Source organism: Tupaia chinensis, unplaced genomic scaffold, assembly GCF_000334495.1.
Source record: "Tupaia chinensis unplaced genomic scaffold, TupChi_1.0 Scaffold139677_1, whole genome shotgun sequence".
Lineage (NCBI taxonomy): Eukaryota > Metazoa > Chordata > Mammalia > Scandentia > Tupaiidae > Tupaia > Tupaia belangeri.
This window is the reverse complement of record NW_006199558.1, coordinates 1,416,745-1,442,774: the sequence shown is the minus strand read 5'-3', so window position 1 is coordinate 1,442,774 and position 26,030 is coordinate 1,416,745. Positions and strand designations below refer to the sequence as shown.

Below are 26,030 nucleotides of genomic sequence, written 5' to 3'. Positions count from 1 at the left end.
CATGCATGTTCCAAATCCCCAAAATAGGAAAATAGAGAAAGGACTGCAGTATTATTCCCTATAGGGAGGGGGAGTTGCTTTCTGCTCTCCTCCTCTCTGTCTCTGGGGAGCTCAATGTGCCCTCAGGGAAAAAATTTTCTTGAAAACCACCAATCAGGGGAACCAAAATCTACTAAGAAAAAAACTAATAAATTTACTAGTGATTCTTCTTTCTAGGTGGAACACCTAGAGATCTTTTATTTTTATTTATTTATTTTTATTTTCTTGGAGAGGTTTTTGCTATAGGGCACTTGCGCTCACCTGAAGACAGAGAAAGAGAGAGAGAGAGACAGAAAGCCAGAAGTCACCCCCCAGGGGGGATGGCCACACTGTAATCCCTTCTCCTCCATTCTCCTCTCAGGATCTTCAGCATGCATACACACATGCCTGGCATAAGTTTAAGCCACTGGGTCCAAGACTCAAACTGCGGCTGACTACATGGGAGTCCAGTGACATAGCCATTATGCCAACTGCTGGTCCCTATTTTTTTTTTAAGAGATATTTTTGCTTTAGGATGCATGCACTTGCTAGAAAGACAGAGGAACTAAAAGCAAGAAATCACCTGCCAAGGGGATGGCCATGCTGTAATCCCTTCTCCATTTTCCTCTCTGATCTTGGGCACGCACACACACATGCCCAATGTGAGTTTTAAGCCACTGGGTCCAGAACTCAAACTGCTGTTGACTACGTGGAAGTCTAGAGACATAACCATTACTGCATCTGCTGGTCCCCACATCTTTATTTTTAAATTATTTTTCCCTATATTCTCCATCGAAGTCCTGATCATGCTACTTGATTCAAGATTTTAAAAGTAGTAAAACATGAACTCTAAGCTGATAAACTTAAACAAGTGTTGATTAAAACAAAACAAGATTTAAGCTCAGTTCAAATTTAAAAGTTTTGAATTAAAAAAATCTTCGCGTTGTCAATTCCTTTAAAAAATATACATTCAGGGGACCAGCAGGTGGCATGGTGGTTAAGGCGCTGGATACTCCCACATGGCAGACCATGGTTCAAGTCATGACCTAGTGGCTTATTTTCTCACTTTCCTTCTCTCTTTCTCTCACTGGATACATAAAAGTAAATGAATGAATAAATAAAATTAAATAAATAATTCTTTAAAGAATCAACAAATATTTGGTAAGTGTGGAAGGAGACAAGGAGAAATGATGAAATAATTGCTGGGCATTCAAAAAGGTAAAATTAGGGGATTAAAAAAATGCTCAAATAGTTTTCTAAGGAAAAGATCAGAATGAGGAAAAGAATACAGGAAAGAACTATTTTCAAGCAACTGCACACCTCTCAATTTGGCTTGGACACAGAGGGCAGTAGTAAGAATAAACGAGGGCCAGCAGTGGGGGTGTGGCATGCTCTGTGACCCTGTACCTGCACGGGAAATCCTGGGTTTAAGAAAGAGGTAAGACGATAAACATAGGCTGTATTCATGTAGCAAGATTCTCAATACTGGAATAAAAGACTGAGAACATTTTTTTTTTTTTCCCAGTAAAGAAATAGGAGTAAGAACAACAGAGATTTCAAGAATGAGAGAATCCAGAGGTATTACAGACACAGACCTGACAGAATTTGATAGCCTATTAGAAGGAAAGTGGATGAAAGAGACATCGCAGATGACGGTGGGGTTCAGGTAAGGATGATAAGGACTTAAAGCTAGAGGACTTTCAATACCTACACTGGTTTATTTCTCTTGCGGGCATCTCATTAGCATAAGTGAGATACTTGATGGATACCAATGTTATTTTTCATGCTAAAAGTTTTAAACTTTTATTTTGTCATACACAATTACAAGAGTACCAGTTACAAGGGAATTTAAGAAATAACATTCTGGGACATTTTTGTTCATTTGCTACTATCTTAAGCATGTTTTGTTACATGAACAGCAATAACAGTTACAATTACAGAACTGTTCAATTTATAAATCTAATAAAAGTATGTCATGATGAGGCCACTGCATAATATAAACAAAAAGTAAGTGCTTAAACATATGCTCACATTTTATATTATTCTTTATTCTGTAATTAGAAGGAAGGGTCAGCGTCTAGTAATGTTACCATTCAAGTTTCTGACCAAGAAGGTCAAATGAGTATTTCAAATCATTTTCAGAAATATTTTAGTTCTAAAAGAAAATATAAGACAAAATACACAAGGCTTGGCTTGTTGATATTTTATGCCTAAAACCAACCATTACATAAACACATTCTTAAAACTTGGTATTTGTCCCATCTCACACAATCAGTAGAAGATGAAGAGTACTTAGAACACTTAAAATCACCCAACAACAGCTGATACAGCATCTCCCAGATTTCTAGTTTCTAAAACTCTGGGGGAAGTGGAATAATTTGAACTGTAACAGTCTACACAGTAGTAATATTACCTTTTGGCCATTGGCCCAATACGAATCCTTTTTTAGTATACAAAATATGCTGAAAACATTTCTCTTAAACACATTTCAATTAATGTAATTAAACAGAAGGCAAGAAATTCCTTCTAGAAGAGTTAAATTTAGCTATGAAAAACTTGCCATAGACTTGGTAAATATGTTACGGAACATTTTTAGAGTTAAATACAGACCATACTCTCTTCTTCAACTTAGAGCCTGTGCTAAGCATGTGCAAAAAGACCTATAAACATATCAAATCAGTTTCAAAAAATGGAAACTGCCATTTTTACCTCTAGAGTGACTTTATTTCACTTGGTTTTATCTAAGGATAAATTTTGATGTTCCATTGTGAAATCTGTATTTTAAGCACAAAATATACAAATGTTCCAATCAGAAATTCCAGCTGACAAGTGAAAATTTTTACTTTGAAATAAGGAGATGTGGACATATATATTTTTGATCAAAACACATCACAAATAGATTGTTTCAATGTGAAAATAATTTTTTAAAGAAATAATATTTAACCGTCTTTTTTACCCCACCATCTTAAACATAGTATTTTTTTCCTTAAAATAGTTTAAGATAAACATCTCATTTAAAATCTGATTTTACAAAAGAGGAAGAAACAAAACTAATTTCTCTTATATGTACTTGAGCTAAGTAGTTGCTATTTCCAGATGTTGTAGGCTAAAAATCATTACCTGATGACATTTGGTACATAACCTCTGCTTAACAAGTAACTCGGAATTCAGTTCATATTGCTTATCTAAGTAGATTGTTAGGTTATTTGTAAATTTAAAAATTTACATCTTTAAAAAAATTTACATCTTTTAAAAAGTACCTAACTGAAACTATTTTCTTGAATAACATAGTCATTATATAGAGAACTGTTTGTTTCAAGAATTTTAAAAAGGAAACAAATGAAATGGGAGTGGGAGAGACCTGGGGACATGTCCTCCAATTTAATACCCAGAACAACACTGTGACAGTAAGGCTAAGAACCACAAAGGACTCACTAAGCTAAAGCTTCAAGTCTCGTAATATGTTACTTTTGTGTTCTGACAGTCACTTCCTACCTATTTCAACAATACACTGGGTCATTTTCAATCTATAAATCGGAAGATCAGAGATGAGTGAAACTTTGTCAGGATCGTTTTTAAAGAGCAAATAATTACCTCATTGGTCTAAACAAGCAAAGGCATAGAAAAACTGCACACAAATAAAAGTAGTCATTGAAATGTTATATACTGTAGTAAAGATGTTCATTTAGTACTTTCAAGCAATTTACCTGGTATTTAAGGTTTTTCTACTGCTTTTATTTCAAATCTCAACACACTGCCTCTTACTGATAAATAATTTACTCTTGACAATACATCAGTCTTATTTATTGGAATGATCAAAGCACAGTAATTTTTTTCTTTTTACGATGGTAAAAGCATTTGTGTGCATGAGGAGGCAAGCTAGAAAGTACTCTTGACAGGATCTCGTCATGCCACAAGTCTCCTTCCCCAGTCCTCCAGCTCTTTAGGATGTGGGTATCTGCATGCACACCTGGGTGTATTTCCAGGCTCACCTGAGATCTAAGTGGCAATCCCCGACTGCTTTCGGCACTGCAGGGCCCTAGTGTTACTAGTGTGCCACAGAGGTTGGGCCAGAGTACCAAATATCAACCATAAGATGAAGTACAGATTATGCTGTAAAATATTCATTCTCCATTTAAAAGGTATTTCAATATCTACTTACAGCTACCCAAATCTTAGTTCATTGGTATTGTTTTGATTATCAACTATGTGAATAATTCTTATAATTTTTAAGCATACAGACTTGAATCAGCAGGGTTTTCCAATGGATATTTTAAATGATAGAGCACAGTTATGAGAGACAAACTTCAACTCAACTATTTACTGCATGTATTACCTGTAGCAAGTCCCTTAACTTCTCCATGCCTCTCTTCCCTCTCATAAAGATTGAAGATCCTGTCACCCTCCTTTGTCTGACTGGTAGGACTGTGCAAACTTAGGTAAGAACAACAAATGAAAGAGCTGTGAAAGGGCCATATACAAAACAACACAGAGGCTTGTTACAGTATTGGATTTGGTAAAAATGACCAATCTACCAGAGTGTAATTTGAGAGAAAGTGATGAAATGTCAAGGAAAAAAATGGTGTGACAATTTAACCATGTCTTCTGGACAAGGTCTGAGAGCAGCTGAAAAAAACTTACCGATGCCTATTGAATCATGTGGGAAACCAACCACACTGGACTTTGACCTACGAAAAGCTAAAAGCTACCTTCATTCTTTCCAGATTTCTTTTTTTTTTTTTTTTTTTTATGGCTATATGTCTGCTTCACCTGAATTAATTTTTTGTAGTTTTACCAATATATATAGCCTGTTTTGTAAGCAGGCTTACTATGGCAATTATTATATCATCAGGAAAGTCATGACATATTTTTCTGCTTTTCTATGCAAAATTGTATCATGACTTTCCCAACAACCCAATATTGACCTTCCTCTGAAAGTAGTCATAAGCAATCTACTTTTCTCCTACTAGCTTCTTTTTTATATTTTTTTTCTGACTCCAACTTCACTGAAACTAGATCTAATAAAAGGTCTTAATTTAAAAGTTAAGAAAAGAGATTCAAAATTAAGTCACTAAAAGCAAATGTTTTCCTCTACCTCCTTGCCTATCTAGGAAATATTATTTATTTTTAAGTAAAAAGATCTACAAAACAACAGAAAAGTCTGATTAATTTACACTATGCAATTTTTCAAAGTTAAAAGACACAAACCAAAAAGATAAATAAGGATTGATTTTTGTATGAGGCATAGCTGAAACATGATTTTGAAGAAACAAATAGCAATTCTGAAGTAAGAGAACAGAATTGGGATCAAAACAGAAAGAATACCATTTCTTGATGTGACATGTCGTTATTAAAATACCCTTTCTCTATTTCATCACGAGAGGTGCAATTAGATAAGTGACTGCTCAAGTATAGAAAAACAGACTTCAAAATCCTACTGAAGGTATTAGTGACTTTTGAAGTCATGGTATTTTAGAAATTTTGAAGCAAAAGGAAATATAGGTCATATACAGACAACAGGTCCTGTCAACATGAGGGAATGATGAAAAATGAAATGAGGATGATTTGAAAAACATGAACATAATCAATGTTAAGAGAAGTGTGCAGTTACAGGGAGAGTGGGAGCAGTCAGAAAACTTAATAGAAAAGAAACCAAGATAAAAAACTGGGCTAGATTAGAGAGTCAATAATGACTTCAAAGGGGGTGGTTTGGGTTTAACAATAAGGGTGGCTTAGTCAGAAATGGATTAAGGAAAGGCTAAGTGGTAAAACAAGGGGGGAAAAAAAGCACAGTTCATCATTTATAATGTTCACCCAGGAAAATTAGGAAAAAATGAAAGTTAAGGTTCAAAAGCAAAATTAAATAATTTTAAAAAGTTTATTTTATAGTTGAGAGAGTCAGAATGGTAAAGAAGCTATTTCAGACTTAAGTTAGGCACTTGAGGGTAAGGAAGGGAAACCTGATTTCTGTCACTAAGGAATAGAAGAAATTAACCTCAACCCACTTACTTTTTTGGTATCATACTCAGTTCCTATGTTTAGTGGTATGTATTTAAAAGGAACTCAGAACATGGTAAGTGAAAATGAAAAAGATCAAATAAAAAATAGTATTGAAAATATAGAACAGCAAAGTGAAGAAGTCAACCGTTTATACTTGGAAACTAGGTTGTCAGTAAAGTCATGATGCGTTTTTTACATAGAAAAATACATTGTGACTTTTCTGACAATCTAATATTCTAAGTAAAATTAAAACAAAAAGTAGAAAACTTTAAAAATGTACCTTCTAGAGGCACCATATTTATGTCATGTGCAAAGCAATGAAATTTTAGAACCTTAATACAGATTTTATTTTAATATAGCCACCATCATTTAATGGCAAGATTTCCTGAATAACTGCTATTAATGAGATAACTTCCTTCTCTAATACATTCCTAATATGAACAACTGAGTACATAATAATGTCAAAAGTGTCTACACCATTCTTTAGTACGAAAAGCAACATAAAAGTGGAATATCATATTTTATTTTAAATCTTTTTTATGCCAGATCCAAAATATAATTGGAACCTATTCACATTCTATAGATTTCTGAAATTTTTTCCTATTTTATTTAGATGAGCAACTTGCTTTGATTTTGAATCTGTACCACTTTATTTGACATTTATTAAAGCTGTATAAAAGCCATGCAGTTTATTTACAATATTATACATTAAATGACTATGTTTGAATGTCACATAAAAATTTCATGAAACTATCACTATTAATAATATAGAAAGACATGTGGAACACATTATTTAGTGACTTTTACAAATTTTAGGTACAGAATTCTGCAAAGATTATTTTGGTAAGTGTTATGCAATCACTAGCTTGAAATAAGACTCAAAAACATGCAAATGAATAGAATTTCAACAAATGAGCTACAAACATTTAGCTAAAAGCTAAAATATTGTTAGTTGAAACAATACAATGTAACAATGAAATTTATAAAAAAGAAAAAAAGGTTATTCTTGAAAAGTCTTCCATGAATAATAGGCTCTCAATAATTTCCTATAAAAACATTCAGAAATGAAGTTTCTCAAAGTATGTTTGTCACCAAAATTATGATTTCAGTAGTGATTACAGCTATGACTGTTAAATAATTATTTACTATACTACTGGGAAGTCTGTTTTCCCTTTGGGGAGAGGTGGATGTCAGTAAGTTTATATTCAAATAAAAGATCCTGGGACAAATATATCATTAACACAGGGTTAAAGAGCTGCAATAAGTGCAAGTCCACCTACTTTTAACTGTACTATTAAAACAGTAGTGCAAACTTTAGGATTGCTCAATTTAAGATCACCTATTTGGAAGCAGTTCCTCTTTTAAGAGTTCAAAAAATATCAATAGGTTTCTTCTCCAGATGCATCTACTTTAGTTTTTACTGTTGTGGCTGAAGTACATTGAGATATTCGGACTGCCCCAACTGATAGGTGGTGTTCCTTCCACAGTCGACATACTGGTATCTCTCTTGGGATATCTGTTCAGAGTGGCCAAAGTATGTTGTTGTCACAGTAACTCTAAAAATAAAAGAATGAGAAGAAGGGTTTAATTGTTATATTAAAAGTTTTCTCTACACTGCTGGTAGGATTGTAAATTAGTCCAGCCACTATGGAGAACAATATGGAGATTCCTCAAAGATCTACACATAGAACTACCATGTGATCCAGCAATCCCACTCCTTGGTATCTACCCAAAGGACAGAAGAATCAATGCGGCGTTATTCACAATTGCTAAGACATGGAACCAATCCAAATGCCCACATACAGAAGAATGGATTGAAAAACTGTGGCTATATACTCTATGGAATACTACTCGTCCATATAAAAACAAGACGAGCCTGACTTTTGAAAGAAAGTGGATGGATATGGAAGATTTACTGCTGAGTGAAACAAGCCAGGCTACGAAGGAGAGAAATTGTATGTCTCTACTTAATAAATACGACTGTCCACATTCAATAGCCAAAACTGAATGACTGGAGGATATAGAGACACAGAAAATGGTTATAAATACCAGGTACGGTGTGGGAAGAGGGTAGGTAAAGGAGGAGAGTCTGAGGAAGGACGTTAAGAAGAAAAATAGAGAGGCAAAGCATAATGGGACAAAAAAATGGGTTATTATGTATTGAAGATAATGTGTATAATATTTTCAACTGGATTGGTGAAAAATGTATACATGTTGGAACATTCACTTTGCAAGCTAAGTGACATGTGATTGAATGTATAAAAGAAATTGAAATAAAAAAAAGTTTTCTCCTCCTTATTCCTCCTGGGATTTTAGGCACACACAAACATGTGATGGCATGACTTTCAAGCTGTCAGGTCCAGGACTCAAACCACAGTCAAGTCATGTGGAAGTCAAGTGCCTTAACCGCTACGTACCTGCGGACCCCTTAAAAATTGTCTATAGTGATAATAATACAAGTTTCTCAAAGGTGAAATTATTTGTTTAAAGATAGCTTAACACTTTAGGCAAGGACTCTTAAGTACTTCCCTAACAAAACAAGAATGCTAGTAGTGGAGGTGGCATGGTGGTGAAGGTGCTTGACTCCCACATGGGTGACTGCGGGTCAAGTGCTGGACTTGGCAGCTTGCTTTCTCACTTTTCCTTTTTCTCTCTGTCTCTCTCTAGTCAAATTAAAGTATTAATAATAATAAAATTAAATAATTCTTTACAAAAATGCTAGTAGCTGTGCAAGTCCTATCCAAATAATTATACACAGTAAGTTTTTTAAAAAAATTTCTTAAGTTAAAAATATAAAAAGTTCATTACATGCTTAAAAATAATCATACATTTCTCTCATCATAGGAAAAGGGTAAATCCAATGTCAGCTAATGGACAAAATACCAAATAAATAAACAATATTTTATAGGCTTAGATAATATTCCAGTTATAAATCAGAAACATTTCTTCTCCTCATTACAGTTAATGATTATTTCCCAACATAGGAAGGAATTGGATGCTGGGCTCAGTAGTCTCTATCCCAACCTCTGCTATTTTTCTAGCTTGTTATGCCCCAATTCACTATTTAACCGCCAGGTATCCCTTCAATACTTTTCTGTGCAACCATTTCCTAAAGTGTAAAATGGGATAATATTTAACTGTTTTCTTATTTTTAAAAATTTTTTTCTATAATTATTTAACTTTATTTATCTATTCATTTATATTAATTTCACAAGAGAGGGACATGCACTCACCAGAAAGAGAGAGAGAGAGAGAGAGCGAAAATGAGAAAGCAAGTCACCAGGTCCTGGACTGGAACCGTGGTCGGTCATGTGGGAGTCCAGCGTCCTTAACCACCACACCACCTACTGGCCCCAAGGGATAATATTTATTTGACTTCACAGCATTTTTGTAAGACTTAACACCCAATTGAGATGTCACTTGTAGGAAAGATGTGGTGTACACTATCAGCCAATGTTATAAATCTAAAATCTCAACAAGAAATATTTTTAAAAATAATTCCGACTTACTGCATCATGAGTACTATGTTATGCACTTTGATGGATATCAATGTACAGAAGTCACTGTAAAAGAAATTAATATATGAATAAATACAAGTATTACAATATAAATTTTAAATTCTCACGTTAAAGTTTAATAGGTACACTATGAAAATTACAATAAACAAACATTTATTGGTTGAACATTTTCTATATATCAAATAATGATTGCCATATTCATGACTTCTTATTCTAAACATTTATATGCTTTCATACCACTGCAGCTATAGAGTTAATATGGTCTACACACTACTTAGAAATTTTGCTCACCTTTTGAAATTTTAGTAACCAGTCAGTTTACCTAGAAATACTATATCCATGTTTATATGAAAGACTAATAAAACATTATATTTTTGTTTAGAATTTAGCATTTAAGAACTTTAGAATTTCAAACCAGAGTATTATACATTATTAGCATTTTTAGTTCTCCTATACTAAAACATCAACAAATACATGAATTTGTATAAGAATTTGTTTCATATAATATAGTATCTAACAATAAAATAACACAGTACAAATCATCTTAATTATAAAAATATAAAAAATTAAAAGTCAAATTTTCTGTGAATAGATATATGTACGTAAATGTTAAGTATACTGAGAAAGGAAGAAGAGAGATGATTATGGGCCAGAAGGTATATTCCAAAATGTGTCCTTTCTGACTGGTAAGATTATAGACATTAAAAAGAAAAAAACTTCTTTATATTTTATTCCACTTTATTATTTAATAATAGTTGTTATAAATCAGAACTTACTACATATAACTCATTTCCTCTGCTATAACAGTAGGAACTGTGTAATCAATCTGAAAAACAAAAAAAGAAAAAAATGAATAGAAAATAGAATAAAATATTTCAGCTAAATCAAATATTTCAGATACACTTCATAATTTCAACAAGTTATAACCATCTCTCTTTATGTAAGCTTGATTCTAAGATTTCTTCTAATACATATGTGGGACACATTTCAGAATCAAGTTATTTTATTTTCTCTGAGAGAGATTTTTGTTATAGGGTGCATGCACTTGATGGAGAGACAGAGAAAGACAGAAAGAGAAAGACCACCCCTCATAGGGGATGGCCACGTTGCAATCCCTTCTCCTCCATTCTCCTCTTGGGATTTTGGGCACACATGCACCCATGCCCAGCATGAGTTTTAAGCTGCAGGGTCCAGGACTCAAACAGTGGTTGACTATGTGGGAGTCTAGTGACAACCATTATGCCATCTGCTAGTCCCTCAAAATCAAATTTTTGAAGCAATCCCCACATGCCTGAATTTATATTATATATAGAGTTGAGACTCAATGAACACTTGCTAAGTATTTCATGACTAAGGCTTACTTGTTTCATATCAAGTGGACCAATATTGGTTATGTTGTTTAGGCGAGCTTTTCCAATAACTGTTTTTGAAAACTGAACTTGAGCAGTGATGTTTTCGACTTCAACAGAGTAATAGTTATTGTTCGTTATATTTAGTGTATTCTGTAAAAGAAATTCATAAAATGTACACATTATTTGAAAATATTCATATAAATGTATACTCAAAATTAATAAAGACATAAACAAAAATGACTTCAGATATGGCTATGCTTTATTCATTAGAAGGAAGAAAATTACTACCAAAAACATCAAAGAATATTAAATGAGCAGATTACTTGGTTTTGTGCATGAGCACTATGAATATAATATGCCGATATTACATTCCCCCACACAAAATAGATCAGTAAATGTATACTGCAGAGATACAGAAAAATATTAGAAACCAGGTAGGCTTTATTCCATGGATGTAAGGGTGGTTCAACAAACACAAAACCATAAATGTAATACACCATATTAACCGAAAGGAAAATAAAAACCACATGATAATTTCAATCGATGCAGAAAAAGCATTTTACGAAATACAACATCCTTCATGAAGACTCTCAGTAAAATCGGCATAGAAAGATTGTTTCTCAGCACATACGAAAAACCTATAGGTAACATTATACTGAATGGTACAAGACAAGGCTGCCACTTTCTCCACTCCTATTTAACATAGTACTGGAAGTTCTAGTCAATGCAATCAGAGAAGGGAATGAAATAAAAGGCACTCCAAAAGGGAAAGAAGAGCTGAAATTATCTCTGTTTGCAGATGACATGATTGTATACACAGAAGACCCAATAGTATTCATGAAGAAACTTCTCGAAGTAATAAATGCATACAGTAAAGTGGCAGGATAGAAAAGTAACTTAAGATCTTTAGCATTTCTACATACAAACAACAAGCAAACAGAGACAGAACTGAAGAAAGTAATCCCATTTACCATAGCCACAAAAAAATATGATACCTAGGAATAAAACTAACCAAGAAAGTTAGAGACCTGTATAAGGAAAACTGAAAATATTAAAAAAAGAAATCAAAAAGGACACAAAAAAGTGGGAAGACATCCCATGTTCCTGGATTGGGAGAATTAATATAATCAAAATGGCAATCCTACCCAAATTATAATGATGGAACATATAAATAATAAATAATACTGATAGAAAAAAGAAAATGTATTTATTTTAATTAGCAAAAGTTCAATAAAATAATTTTTAAAGGTATATGTGATAGAGTATGTGCACTTGCCAGAGACACAGAGACAGGGAAAGTGAACAATCACCCCCCCTCAGGGGATGGCCATGCCACAATCCCTTCTCCTTTCAGGATTCTGGGTATGCATACATACGTGCCTGGTGTGTTTTTCAAGCTGCTGGGTCTGGGTCTGGGACTGTGGGCTAGTCCCTTAACTAGCCCATGTGGATCTGGTGCCTTAACCACCACACCACCTGCTGGCCCATCGATAAAAATAATTTTGAAATTCACTTAAATTCTAATAGTTCTTTATATATCTCTACAAATCATACTAGTAAGCTATTTATTATTCTATTAAATAGAATGATGACCATTTAGAATGTTAGACGGTAGTTAAAACATTTTTATTTAAAGTAAACTGGCATTTTAACATATACTAGTAGGGATATATATATATACATATATAGAACATATACAAGTCACTGGGGAGAATGGGATAGATTCAAGTATGTTTGTTTGGACAGATTTTTAGTTGTATCACTCTAAACTTAAGTAACGGCTGGAGACAGTTTCTGATTTATAATTCACAACAACTATCTCAGAGTTCTTTAAAAAACAATCAATGAAAATAAAAAAGAATATAAGAAATAAGAGGCAATAAAATGTCTAAAAATGTCATTATATGGAGTATGACTATATATAAGCTAATATAAATTTGGAGAAATATATATAAATAAGCAATATGGTATGAGTGGAAAGAAGAGAATATGGTCTTGGTAAAAGAAGTGCTAGACATCAGCAATAGTATGAACACATTCATAAATTCATTTAAATGATCATAGTTATAAATGTCAAGAAAAAACTTTAAATGTCCTAACAGTAGAAATAACTTTTATCAAAATTCATAAACGTTTTCTTTATTTGGCTCTTAACATTGATGTCAATTTCATTTCTATACACAATGTTAATTTGTTTGTTAATGTGAAGTGAACAGATAATTCTGAAGCAGTCTAAAGATGGGATTCAGAAGAATCTTGTTTTGCGTATAGATAATCACATTAGTATCTTTTCTGACATGTCTATAACTTTCATTAGAATATTAAAGGAATTGGGCCAGCAGGTAGCGTGGTGGTTAAGGCACTGTACTCCCACATGGCTGACACTGGTTCAAGGCCTGGACCTGGAGGCTTGAAAATCATGCTGTGCATGTGTGCCTAAAATCCCAGGTAGGGAATGAAGAAGGGACTGCAGCATGGCCATCCCCCTGGGGGGTGATTTCTTGCTTTCTGTCTGTCTCTCTCTGTCTTCCTGGAGAGTGCATATCCCCTATAGGAAAAAAAAAAATTTCAAAAAATTTACTTAAGTGATAGAATTCTAAAATGTGGAAATTCCAACATGATTATTTTAAAATAATTTCTTGATTTAATTAAGTGGCAGTATTCCAAAATGAAGGAATTCCTATATAATTATTTTAAATAAAGTATGATGCTCACATTTAAATATACTCTTTTTGGTATTTAAAAAGAAATGTCACTTTTTAATTATTTATTATTACATATTCATAGTATTTGATACTAAAACAGGTTTTGGATGTTGGTCAAAAAAATCTGGCCACTGTTTCAATGCCATACAAAAAGGAAAATACGTTCTCTGTTCCATGGGGCTGCTGAAGTGGGAAAATATTCAACAATTATTTTCTGTTCATATGAAACTACTTCTGATTATTATTGTGTTACGAATGAATAATGCATACATGTATGTTTCCACAGAGCTTTAAAAAAGAAAGCCTCAGGTAGACAGTTTTTGACAGTAAGCAATGAGAGAAAATGATGAATGGGAGCGAGCTCTTTCTTTTTTTTCTTTTTCTGTAATTAGTAGCAATTTCAGTTTAACATATCATTCCCTTCTTCCAAGATTCTCTCCTCTCACCCATCACCATAGATAACTCCACCCCAACCTGAACTATACCAACCACTTCTGCAAGGAAAACCAAGTCCAGTATCACGTTTCCAAACAGATCACCGCCACACACATACACCTCAGGGCACACAGCCTCTACCAATGGCACGATCAATATATTTATATCTTCCCCTGCTCTATCACAATGGGTTGGAAATGATGCTTTTTTAAAATTGTTAACATGTAAAACAAGTGGAAGACCTTCTATGAGGTTTTTGTTTGTTTTCAGGAGTGGGGAAGTAGCATAGTCCTTCTGAAAAACAATGTCATGGGAAACTCAGGACATTATCACATGGGCTAGTTTACAACAGAGAAATCAGTCACTTATAAACTTCATCTTTAAACACAATAAAGGAATGCTCTGTTACACATGGTAAAGATCGTACTTTACAAAATATAAGGAAATGAAAATGTTCCATTTATAACTTCAATCTTCTTATTCTTTTAGTTTGCCAAAGGACGTACATGCACACTGGACGAGAGAGAGGGAAAGTGAAAAAAGTGACCTTGTGACAGGGTCACCCCACAAACCCTTCTCCTCCATTTCTCCCTCCTTTTAGAATTTTGGGCACATCCAGTGTTTCTCTCAAGGTGCCAGGTCCAAACTTTGAACAGTGTGACTGGTCATGTGGGATCCAGATGCCTTAACATCACGTCACAGGCTGGCCTGAATTAACTGTGCTAACAGCCCAATAAGAGTTGGCTATGTGGGATCCAGTGCCTTAATCTCTTGCTGGCCACCTACTGGCCCCAAAGTAATAAATATTAAAAAGTAAATTGATTATAATACTTGTTTTCTTTGCCAGTCATTAATTTTTTTACCCTCCTAAAGAAATCTTCAAATAGTAAATAATTCCTTATACACACGATTTCCAGTATGTATTTCTAATTTGCCATTTTCAGCCAAACTAGAAATCGTAGAGAAGGTCAATTCCGAAAAGACATATAGCAAACAGACTAACTGGTGTCACATTTAACAAATATCCTCTTATCAGGGACAAAGGTGGTGGATAACAGGATAAAGTCAAACATCTTTAATATAAATTCGTACTTACTGTGATATTTAAATATATTGTATGCTTTTGAACATCATAACTGACATATGCTGATTTTACGCCAATGTACTTCACATCGATAGAGCGAGGGAAAAGGAAAAATACAGCCAATCCAGAAAGGAGCAGACAGACAAACACAGAAGCCATCACATACAGCTTTCTGAAAAAAAAAAAAAAAAAAAAAGGGGATGTATTTAAATATATGTGCAACCAAAAGTTACATAACGCAACATTCAGAGAAGGCATTTTCAATTTATATTTATCCACTATGTATTACACCAGAAAGAAAATGTTTTAATGTTAGCAAATTTTCACATAATAAAAACATTGTAAGGTTGAATCCAAATCTATTAAGTGTTAAAATACTGTTCTTAAAAGATGAATTCGCCTTTTTGGAGACTGGGAATGTGATGTGAAATAGGACATTTATTGTAATGATTCCAAACCAGATTTCGGAGCTTTATACAAATGTAGGTTTCAAGACTGCCTTGTGAATTAATTGAAGTGGAATTTTCACATGGTTTTGCCATTATGTGACTCCTATCAGAATCACCTGTGAAGCTCTTAAAAATAATGACAAAACCACACAGCTCATTATCAGTCTCATCAATTACAATCAATACTTTGAGTCTCCTTATCCAAAAGCATTTATGTAATCAGTTTTTATAATATTGTTTCAGTAAATTCTGCTTAAAGATGTTATTATAATGTTTCTTAAAATCAAGGAGAGATAATGTTATGCAGGTATAAGACAAAGACAAACTTACATACCTTTGTTGCTCTTCTAATTCTCCTAAAATGTACCTTTTCATTTATTTCTTTCTTTTCATTCTCCATAAAGGAAAACTTCATGTTTTCAAGATTACCCTCTAACTAGTTTTACGAATCTTTAATATTTCCTGATCTCTCCAACTTATATACCTCTGCTAAAAGTCCATAGGATTCTTTTAAAAAAATTTTTTTCCCTGTCTTGGATGTCACTTTTTTCATCGTTTGCTTATAATCTATTCACTCAAAAACTCTCATTTTATCCTTTAAAAGTTTCCACTTTGGGGTCAGTAGGTGACCAGCAAGAGATTAAGGCACTGGAGCCTACATAGCCAACTGCAGTTTGAGTCCTGGACTGAGTGGCCTGAAAATCACACTGGACGTGTGTGTGTGTGTGTGTACACGCGTGGGCACGTGTGCCCAAAATCCTGAGAGGAAAAGAGATTACTACATGGCCATCTTGAGGGTGATTTCTCATTTTCCCTTTTTCTCTTTTGCTCTCTCTCTCACCTGTGAGCACATATAACCTATAGCAAACTAAATTAAAAAAAATATTGCGGTTCTCTTTGTCATTTAGAGCACATCTTACTAGACATAGATAGTTAAAATTCAATGTTTTAAAGTCACATGAAGCAATTATTTCAGTTATTTATGTTACCAATTTGAAATATTTAGATTTGTTTCAATTTTCAGTTAATTAATTAATTAATTAAAGAGCGTTTTTTTGCTATAGGGCATTTGCACTCACCAGAGAGACAACAGACAGAAATGAGAAATCACCTCCCCCAGGGTGATGGCCATGCCTCAATCCCTTCTCCATTCTTCTCTCGGGATTTTGGGCTCACATACACATGCGCCCAGTGTGAGTTTTAGGCCTCTGGGTCCAGGACTCAAACTGCAGTTGACTATATGGGAGGACAGTGATGTAACCATTACACCATCTACTGGTCCCTTTAATTTTTTATATTCTATAAAAATAAATAAAAAATAAATTCAGAGAAGGCATTTTCAATTTATATTTATCCACTATGTATTACACCAGAAAGAAAATGTTTTAATGTTAGCAAATTTTCACATAATAAAAACATTGTAAGGTTGAATCCAAATCTATTAAGTGTTAAAATACTGTTCTTAAAAGATGAATTCGCCTTTTTGGAGACTGGGAATGTGATGTGAAATAGGACATTTATTGTAATGATTCCAAACCAGATTTCGGAGCTTTATACAAATGTAGGTTTCAAGACTGCCTTGTGAATTAATTGAAGTGGAATTTTCACATGGTTTTGCCATTATGTGACTCCTATCAGAATCACCTGTGAAGCTCTTAAAAATAATGACAAAACCACACAGCTCATTATCAGTCTCATCAATTACAATCAATACTTTGAGTCTCCTTATCCAAAAGCATTTACGTAATCAGTTTTTATAATATTGTTTCAGTAAATTCTGCTTAAAGATGTTATTATAATGTTTCTTAAAATCAAGGAGAGATAATGTTATGCAGGTATAAGACAAAGACAAACTTACATACCTTTGTTGCTCTTCTAATTCTCCTAAAATGTACCTTTTCATTTATTTCTTTCTTTTCATTCTCCATAAAGGAAAACTTCATGTTTTCAAGATTACCCTCTAACTAGTTTTACGAATCTTTAATATTTCCTGATCTCTCCAACTTATATACCTCTGCTAAAAGTCCATAGGATTCTTTTAAAAAAATTTTTTTCCCTGTCTTGGATGTCACTTTTTTCATCGTTTGCTTATAATCTATTCACTCAAAAACTCTCATTTTATCCTTTAAAAGTTTCCACTTTGGGGTCAGTAGGTGACCAGCAAGAGATTAAGGCACTGGAGCCTACATAGCCAACTGCAGTTTGAGTCCTGGACTGAGTGGCCTGAAAATCACACTGGACGTGTGTGTGTGTGTGTGTACACGCGTGGGCACGTGTGCCCAAAATCCTGAGAGGAAAAGAGATTACTACATGGCCATCTTGAGGGTGATTTCTCATTTTCCCTTTTTCTCTTTTGCTCTCTCTCTCACCTGTGAGCACATATAACCTATAGCAAACTAAATTAAAAAAAATATTGCGGTTCTCTTTGTCATTTAGAGCACATCTTACTAGACATAGATAGTTAAAATTCAATGTTTTAAAGTCACATGAAGCAATTATTTCAGTTATTTATGTTACCAATTTGAAATATTTAGATTTGTTTCAATTTTCAGTTAATTAATTAATTAATTAAAGAGCGTTTTTTTGCTATAGGGCATTTGCACTCACCAGAGAGACAACAGACAGAAATGAGAAATCACCTCCCCCAGGGTGATGGCCATGCCTCAATCCCTTCTCCATTCTTCTCTCGGGATTTTGGGCTCACATACACATGCGCCCAGTGTGAGTTTTAGGCCTCTGGGTCCAGGACTCAAACTGCAGTTGACTATATGGGAGGACAGTGATGTAACCATTACACCATCTACTGGTCCCTTTAATTTTTTATATTCTATAAAAATAAATAAAAAATAAAGTACAGGGTTCGGAAGTTCACACATCTCACTTGCTTACCTGTTTTCTTTTCCAAATTCTCTAACTATGAGGGAATCTAATTTTCCAATGTCATTTATAACATTTGACAATGATCTTTAGAATAAAATTGTCAAAGTACAGTTCCTGACCCAAAGAGTAAATGCATATGTAATTTTGCTAGATAATGCCACATTTCCCTTCATAGCAAGGCATGAGTATGCTTGTTTTCACTCAGCACTGCTAACAAAATATGCTGTTAAATTAAGGATTTTTGCTGATAGGAATAGTATTTCACTGTAGTTTAAACATGCATGTTGTTTATGAGCAGACTGAACATATTTTCATATACTTAAAGGTCACTTGCATTTCTTTGTTGTGAATTTTTTAGTGAACCAGCTGTTCACAGCTCCTATTCTTTCATGATTTAGAAGTTGGCCTTTTTCTTCTCAGAATTTGAAGCTCTATATGGAGAAAGAATACTGCGCTTCTGTGTTGTAATTTGTAGATAACTGCTTTCCATTTGAATCCTGATTTTGACTGAGATTTTGTTGCAATTTTCAATTAAGGTTTTGCTTTCATTTGGTTCTCATCTTTATACTGTCTTATTGATTATTCTTTTTCTTTTTTTTTTAAAATCACTTCTGGATTTTAAATCGCAGTTTGAAATTTTCCCAAGAATCACTTCAAATTTCTTACATTATTCACATCTGTCCACACATTTTATACTAAAGGTTAAGACTGTTTATAAAATATTTGGCTCATTTATTTCCATGATTGCTAAATATTTTGTTCTACTGCTTATTTGTTTGATGAATTATGGGTAAGTGCCATGCCAATCTAACTTTCTGTCTCATAAATTAATTGATCCTTTTGACTGAGTGTTCAAAGGAATTCTGTATTTATTTAACCTTCCAAGTACAGACACGAGGTATGTGTCTTTTCAATACATAGGTTTACATCTTTTACTTCGGGGAAATATTCCTGAATTAAATGTTTAGTATTTATTTAGTTCTACTCTTTTTATTTTCTTCATTGGGGGCTCTAATTTCACGCATGTTCAACTTCCTTTGTCTTCTATGTGTAATTTTATCTCATATTATTTTCATTAATGTGTGTGTGTATTTCCTCCAATTTATCCTCTATTTCTTTTACTGTACTTTTCATGGGATCTATTTACAGTTTTTCTTCCACTTTTGCTTACATTTTTTTCCCTAATTTTCCCCCAGGGGTCTCTAGAATCTTTTTTCACATTTTCCTATTGTTCAGTTTTCTTATTTCTGAGCTTTTCAATTTCTGACTTATGCTCTTTTGTCATAGCTTCTGCAGTTTTCTGGATTTCATTAAGAATATTTTATAATATTGTTAATGTTTCCATCTGCTTTTCTGATATGCTTTTATCATTTGTCAACATTTTGCTTTACTTTTCTTTTTTTAAAAAAAATCTGCATATGTTCAGTTGTAATCCCTTCCTGTTACTTATGTTTAATTGAGAAGAGTTTTATAGTTTTTAAAAAAATTTTTGTCAGAGTATACATGCATTTAGCAGAGAGAGAAACAGAGAGAAAAAGAGAGAGAGGAGGAAGTGAGAAAGTGGCCCTTATGGGAAATGGTCCCACTACAATCCCTTCTCCTCCATTTCTCCCTCCTTTTGGTATTTTGGGTATGCATGCACACATGCCCAGTGTGCTTCTCAAGCCACCAGGATGAGGACTCAAAGAGTACAGTTAGCCATGTGGGATATAGCTGCCTTAACCACTATGCCATGGACTATCCCAAGTTTCTGTATTTAAGAAAAGATTCCATTTTGGGTGATGGGGATGGGCCAGTGTTGCTTTCCTAACTTCATAACTCAGATCTCCAATAGCCTCTAAGTATATTAAACTCTATAGTTCTGAGATTATTTCCCTGTTATTTGAACCTTTTCTCCCCTTTAATATTGATTCTGGTCCTGTGTAAATTAAATTCTATCCCAATAGCTTTTTTCCTTAAGATGTGTATCAGTTCTTTTGCAAGACATTTGTTGAGTTATTTAGGTGTTTATGATGGTCTAGTTCCTTTTATCTTCTCAAAACCTCTTAGATGGATCTCTTTTTGTGTTCTCTCGAAAGTAAAGCACGTAGACTTCCCATTTAGGTTACTTTCAGAGGTATTTGCTAGGAGTCTTCTGAGTGGGATCCTTTTCTTCTGAGACAGATTATTTGTTTTGTGTATAGGGCCTTAGGACCCTTAGGAACGCCCTGTTAGTTTCCTTTCATAACCTTCATGCAGCTGATAAGCATGTGAGGTTCCTGCAGTCATCATGGTTTGAACATAATTTTTTATTTTATTTTATATAGGGTAGGTGCACTTGGTGGAGAGAGATGGTAATAGGGAGGTTAGAGAGCCCCCCACCAGGGTGGTGGCCATACTCTAGTTCTTTCTCTCCCACCAACCCCTTGGGATTTGGGGCATATACTCAGGTGTGTCTAAAGTGTTTTCTAAGCCCTACATATAAGACTCGAACCACATAGTCAGCCATGTGGGATCCAACAACCACACCACTAGTTGGCCCTGAATACCCATTGCTAATCTGGGATTGATTAGCACATCATCACACATTTGTGATGAAAATATGTGTATGTGTGTCATGTGTATGTGTGTGAGTGTGTCCTACTGCTATTCTAGATGTGTCAATTTCACTAACTAGAGAAGATTCGTACACCAAGTTGCTTTTAAGATGATACCCTAACTGGGAATTCTTTTGTGTATTTTTTTAATAATAACAAATGTATAATGGCATAATCTAATAACTGGGTAGTACTTTTCCTTTTACTAATTTTAACTAGAATAAGTATTTATAAATAATTTGAAGAGAAAAAAATGCAAATAAAAGAAAAAAAGACTGCTCTTCTTTTATAATCACTTACGTTCTCCTTGGCCTTAATCTCTGGTCACTATATGGAATCAATGCCACCAGTTGGTTTTCTTGCCCTAAAAGTGAAATAAGTAAGAAGCAAAATTTATTAACATGATTAGTTAACAATATGGTAGCTTCCTATCACAATCTTGTTTGGAAAGACCAGAATACTACTTTATTCTCAACTCATTCCCTTAGTAAATTGCTGTCAAAGTCTTCAAAAATTATATAGACGTTAAGTTCTAGAGCAGATGCTAGTTTTTTTATACCTAAATGTCTAGCTATTTAAAAATAACATAAATGAGGACTTCATTACTTTTTATTCCACTCTAAAAAACATCTAAAAGTTTCCAGCTTTATCAGATGATCTAAATTTACCAGGCCTTCCTTCAACTCCACAATTTTCCATTGACTATGACTGTTTATCTAAAGGACAGCAGAAGAAACCCAGTGCTATTTCCCTGTCCTGAAATCTTTGTAACTACAGTTTTTATACTGTCTCCCTAGAAAACCAAAACTAAGATAATATTCAAAAAATGGCAAGAGAGAAATATGAAGTTACTTAAAAAAGTTACCCCATTAGACTAATATCAGACCTCTCAACTAAAACAATGAAGGCAAGGAAAGAATGGGAAGACACATTTAAAATGCTGAAAGAATTTGCTAAACCTTAACTAGCTCTTCTGGAAATACTTAAGGAATGCTACACCAGGAAAATTAAAGGGAGATACATAGAAGAGAACACAAAACAACTGAAAAAAGGATAAGTCCACACATTTCAATAATAACACTGAATGTCAGGATTAAATTTCCTAACTAAAAGGCTAAAAATGAGAATTCAACTATTCTATACACAAGCAGGTTTAAGTACCAATTCACCACTTATTTGACAGACAATTATCTTTGTAGGTTTCAATTTATAGATTTTTTTTTTCTTGGAGAGGTTTTCGCTATAGGGCGTGTACACTCGCCAGACAGACAGAGAGAGACACAGAGACAGAAAGCAAGAAATCACCCCCCAGGGGGGATGGTCACGCTGCAACCCTTCTCCTCCATTCTCCTCTTGGGATCGTGGGCTCGCACAAACATGCGCCTGGCATTGAGTTTTAAGCCACCGGGTCCGGGACGTGAACCGCGGTCGACTATGTGGGAGTCCAGCGACATAGCCATTACGCTAACTGCTGGTTCCTGATTTATAGATTTGTTATAACCATTACTCACTGTACAAAACTAGGTAATAGGAAAAGTCCAAAATGTTACAAATAGCTGAGTCTTTCTTTGAAATGAATTTAAAGAAGGTTAAAATCAAGCATGTAGTAAAACTGATAAACTGCCAAATCACTGACTTTACTATGTCTTCTCATTTAAATATCTCTTTACATTTTTGTCTTGTTTTTGCTTTTTTGAGGACTTATTTTTTTAAAGCACAGCACAGTACTATGGGCTTACAAGAACTCACAGTGTGTGAGTAAAAGTTTTCTCTCTTCCTAATGAGCCATTGAAATGTGTAATTTTACCTATCTCTAACCTGACCAATGATAACACAGATCTTTTCAGAGTAGAAACTCCTATTTCCCACAGTTCTCTCTGGAAATTCTTCTTTCACTGGATGTTCAGATTTTCTTTGTTTTCAAAAATCCACCCTCCTTAATTCATGAGACTTTTTGTTGTCTGATTTTTTAATTGATGTTTCTTTAGCACTGTATTTCACACGAAAGAACATTATAGACAATTTAGGGCATTTCTCCAGAATAACCAGTAGAGCAGGTTTTAAATGTTCACACCATAATGTAATACTAAATGTTGAAGGTAATGAGTATGTTTTAGCCTCAATTTGTTTATTATACACTGTATACATGCTTTTAAAGACCATTCTGTACCCTACAAAGACGTGTAATCATTATATATATAAATAATTAAAAATCCCTCTTCTGATTTCAAAACCCCCTAGTTACCACCTATTTTCTCTCCTTTTCTATACAGCAAAACTCCTCTAAAAGGCTATTTTTTCTTTATATAACTTCACTCCTCTATGCGTTCTTCATCCCACTCTACACGCTACACACACACACACACATATATATATATAAATTTATTATTTAACTGTATTTATTAATTCATTTATTTTAATTTGACCAGAGAAGGACAGAGAGAGGAAAAGTGAGAAAGCAAGCCACCAGGTCCAGGACTTGAACCACAGTTGGCTGTGTGGGAGTCCAGCATCCTTAACCTCTACACTGTGACCTGCTAGCCTCATGCTACACATACTTTTGCAAATGACCAAAAGTGTTCTTTCACATAACCAAATCTAATGATCAGTTCTCATTCCTCATATTATTGCTCTATCAGTAGTATCTAACAGGTGATAACTCTTACCATAACACACTTTCTTCACTTACCTTTTAAGACCCTAGACACAAGGATTTCTGTTTCCTACTCGAGCTACTATTTTTCAATGTCCTTTGCTAATTCTCTCTTATGTCACTGGCTTCAACATGCTGCAGTATCCCAGGCTGAGTGCTGGGGTCTCTTTTTTTTATCTATACTGAAGACCTCAGTGCTCTCATCCAGCTCAATGTATCATCAACATATTGATGATTCCAGGTTATGCTCATATTTGAATTCTAGACCCTTATAATAAACTGCCTGACAAACATATCTACATCAATGTCAAATAGGCATCTCAGAACATTCATGTCTAAAATTGAGCTCCTGAGCTTTCCTCTGGCATACACACACACACACACACACACACACACACGCAAACTCAAATCTTTTCTCCACTTCAATAAATTGCCACTCTATTCTTTCATTTAGTCAAATGAAAAAAAGTTTGGAATCATTCTTTTCTTTTAAGAGATTTTTGTCATACGGCACATATGCTCGCCAGAGAGACAGAGACAGAAATTGAGAAATCATCCCTGAGGGGAGATGGCCATGCTGTAATTCCTTCTCCTCTATTATCTTCTTGGGATTTTGGGTATGCATGCCACATACCTGGCATGAGTTTCAAGCCTCTGGGTCAGGGATTCAAACCACATTTGGCCTATTATGAGTCCAGTGACATAACCACTGTACCATCTGCTGGTCCCTGGAGTCATTCTTGATTTCTTACTTTGTATATTCCAACCTGGCTGTCAAAAAGCTGGTAAGCCATATTTAAAAAATATAACCAGTCTGCTAAAATAGTAATATTTGTTGTTGTTGTTAAACTTGGTGCATTAATCCTTTCAACTACAATTCTATGATTTCAAAAGCTACTATTCTTGCAAAAATAAAACCATTATAGTCAAGGGCCAACTCCAACCCAAAGCAGTTCTCAGAGACTCTGGTTTATTTTATATTATCACTTTTTCCATCAGGGTCTCGCCAAGGTCACAGATCAACTTTTATGGAGAGACTGAAAACAGCATGAGGTATCTTTATTATTTCTACTTATGCCACTGCCATTAAAGTAGCCTATAAATGGCACACAGGGGATTATTTCGTTCTGATGTCCCTGTGATATTCCATGAACTATTGTTTTCTTTTAGTTCATCTTTACATACCATCGCTCTTTATGGAGTTTTCTGTTTTTGTTTTTAAAAAATAATAAATTAGGGCATGATAGCTTATTATTCTTTAGATAATGAGCTAAAAATATATTGTCAAATTACTTAAGTTGCTTCTAACATCCAATGTCACATAGTGACTGTGATATGATCTCTATAGGTACCAAATAAAAGTTTTCAGCATGCGCTTCTGCAGCAACAGGGCAGTAAAGAAAACAGACTTGAGTAGTAAGTTGTTTTTCTAGGAACCATAAATAGCATTTCTATGTTTGAGTGTTTTTGACCAAAGAATACTGATAAGAATCTTTAACTTCAATTCTAAGAGTCTTTTAAAACAGGTTTTTTAAAAATTTTTTAGACCAATGGGTTTGATAACATCATTCTTTAATGGAAAAACTATGCAACAACACATACCCCTGGGAATTCTTCCTGTTCCTTGACAAGTGGGGCAAGTGACGCTATCTCTTCCTGTAAATTCCACATATGGAAACTGAGAAACATCTCCATTTCTCCCATCTTCATTATGGACTTCATTATTAACTAATCCATTTCTCATATTTTCAGTTGATGTGATTCCATCATAAGCATCTTCTTTATTCGAATGCAAAGGCAAATGAGAAAGAGACTTTCCCATGTCTAAAGAAAAAGAAAAATCTTACAATGTACTTCAGGAAAAGCATACATTCAAGAATCCTATGGAATATTTATTGTTAAGACTCTAGAGGATATCTATAGTAATCTAATTATTGGGTCATTGGAAAAGTCATGACATTTTTTTCTGTGTTTTTCCATGCCCTGTTCCTTGACAAGTGGGGCAAGTGACGCTATCTCTTCCTGTAAATTCCACATATGGAAACTGAGAAACATCTCCATTTCTCCCATCTTCATTATGGACTTCATTATTAACTAATCCATTTCTCATATTTTCAGTTGATGTGATTCCATCATAAGCATCTTCTTTATTCGAATGCAAAGGCAAATGAGAAAGAGACTTTCCCATGTCTAAAGAAAAAGAAAAATCTTACAATGTACTTCAGGAAAAGCATACATTCAAGAATCCTATGGAATATTTATTGTTAAGACTCTAGAGGATATCTATAGTAATCTAATTATTGGGTCATTGGAAAAGTCATGACATTTTTTTCTGTGTTTTTCCATGCAAAAATGCATCA

General features: G+C 34.1%; 1 protein-coding gene across 1 annotated transcript; it reads right to left on the bottom strand.

The window, feature by feature from the left end:
• Positions 1-2,045: 2,045 nt before the first annotated feature.
• Positions 2,046-25,493, bottom strand: TMEM106B (transmembrane protein 106B). The gene is made up of 7 exons (XM_006162060.3): positions 25,273-25,493; positions 21,318-21,381; positions 15,125-15,284; positions 10,898-11,038; positions 10,313-10,362; positions 9,528-9,581; positions 2,046-7,574 (listed from the first exon to the last, which is right to left on the bottom strand). The coding sequence occupies exons 1-7, from the start codon at positions 25,490-25,492 to the stop codon at positions 7,436-7,438; spliced, it is 828 nt and encodes a 275-aa protein (XP_006162122.1). The 5' UTR covers position 25,493; the 3' UTR covers positions 2,046-7,435.
• Between the last annotated feature and the right edge of the window lie 537 nt (positions 25,494-26,030).

Coding starts and splice junctions, on each gene's coding strand:
- TMEM106B (XM_006162060.3), bottom strand. CDS start 25,492: ATGGGAAAGTCTCTTTCTCATTTGCCTTTGCATTCGAATAAAGAAGAT. Junction 15,285..21,317: donor AGATTAAGGCCAAGGAGAAC/GTAAGTGATTAT, acceptor TTTTTTTTTCAG/AAAGCTGTATGTGATGGCTT. Junction 9,582..10,312: donor GAGGAAATGAGTTATATGTA/GTAAGTTCTGAT, acceptor TTTCTTTTACAG/TGACTTCTGTACATTGATAT.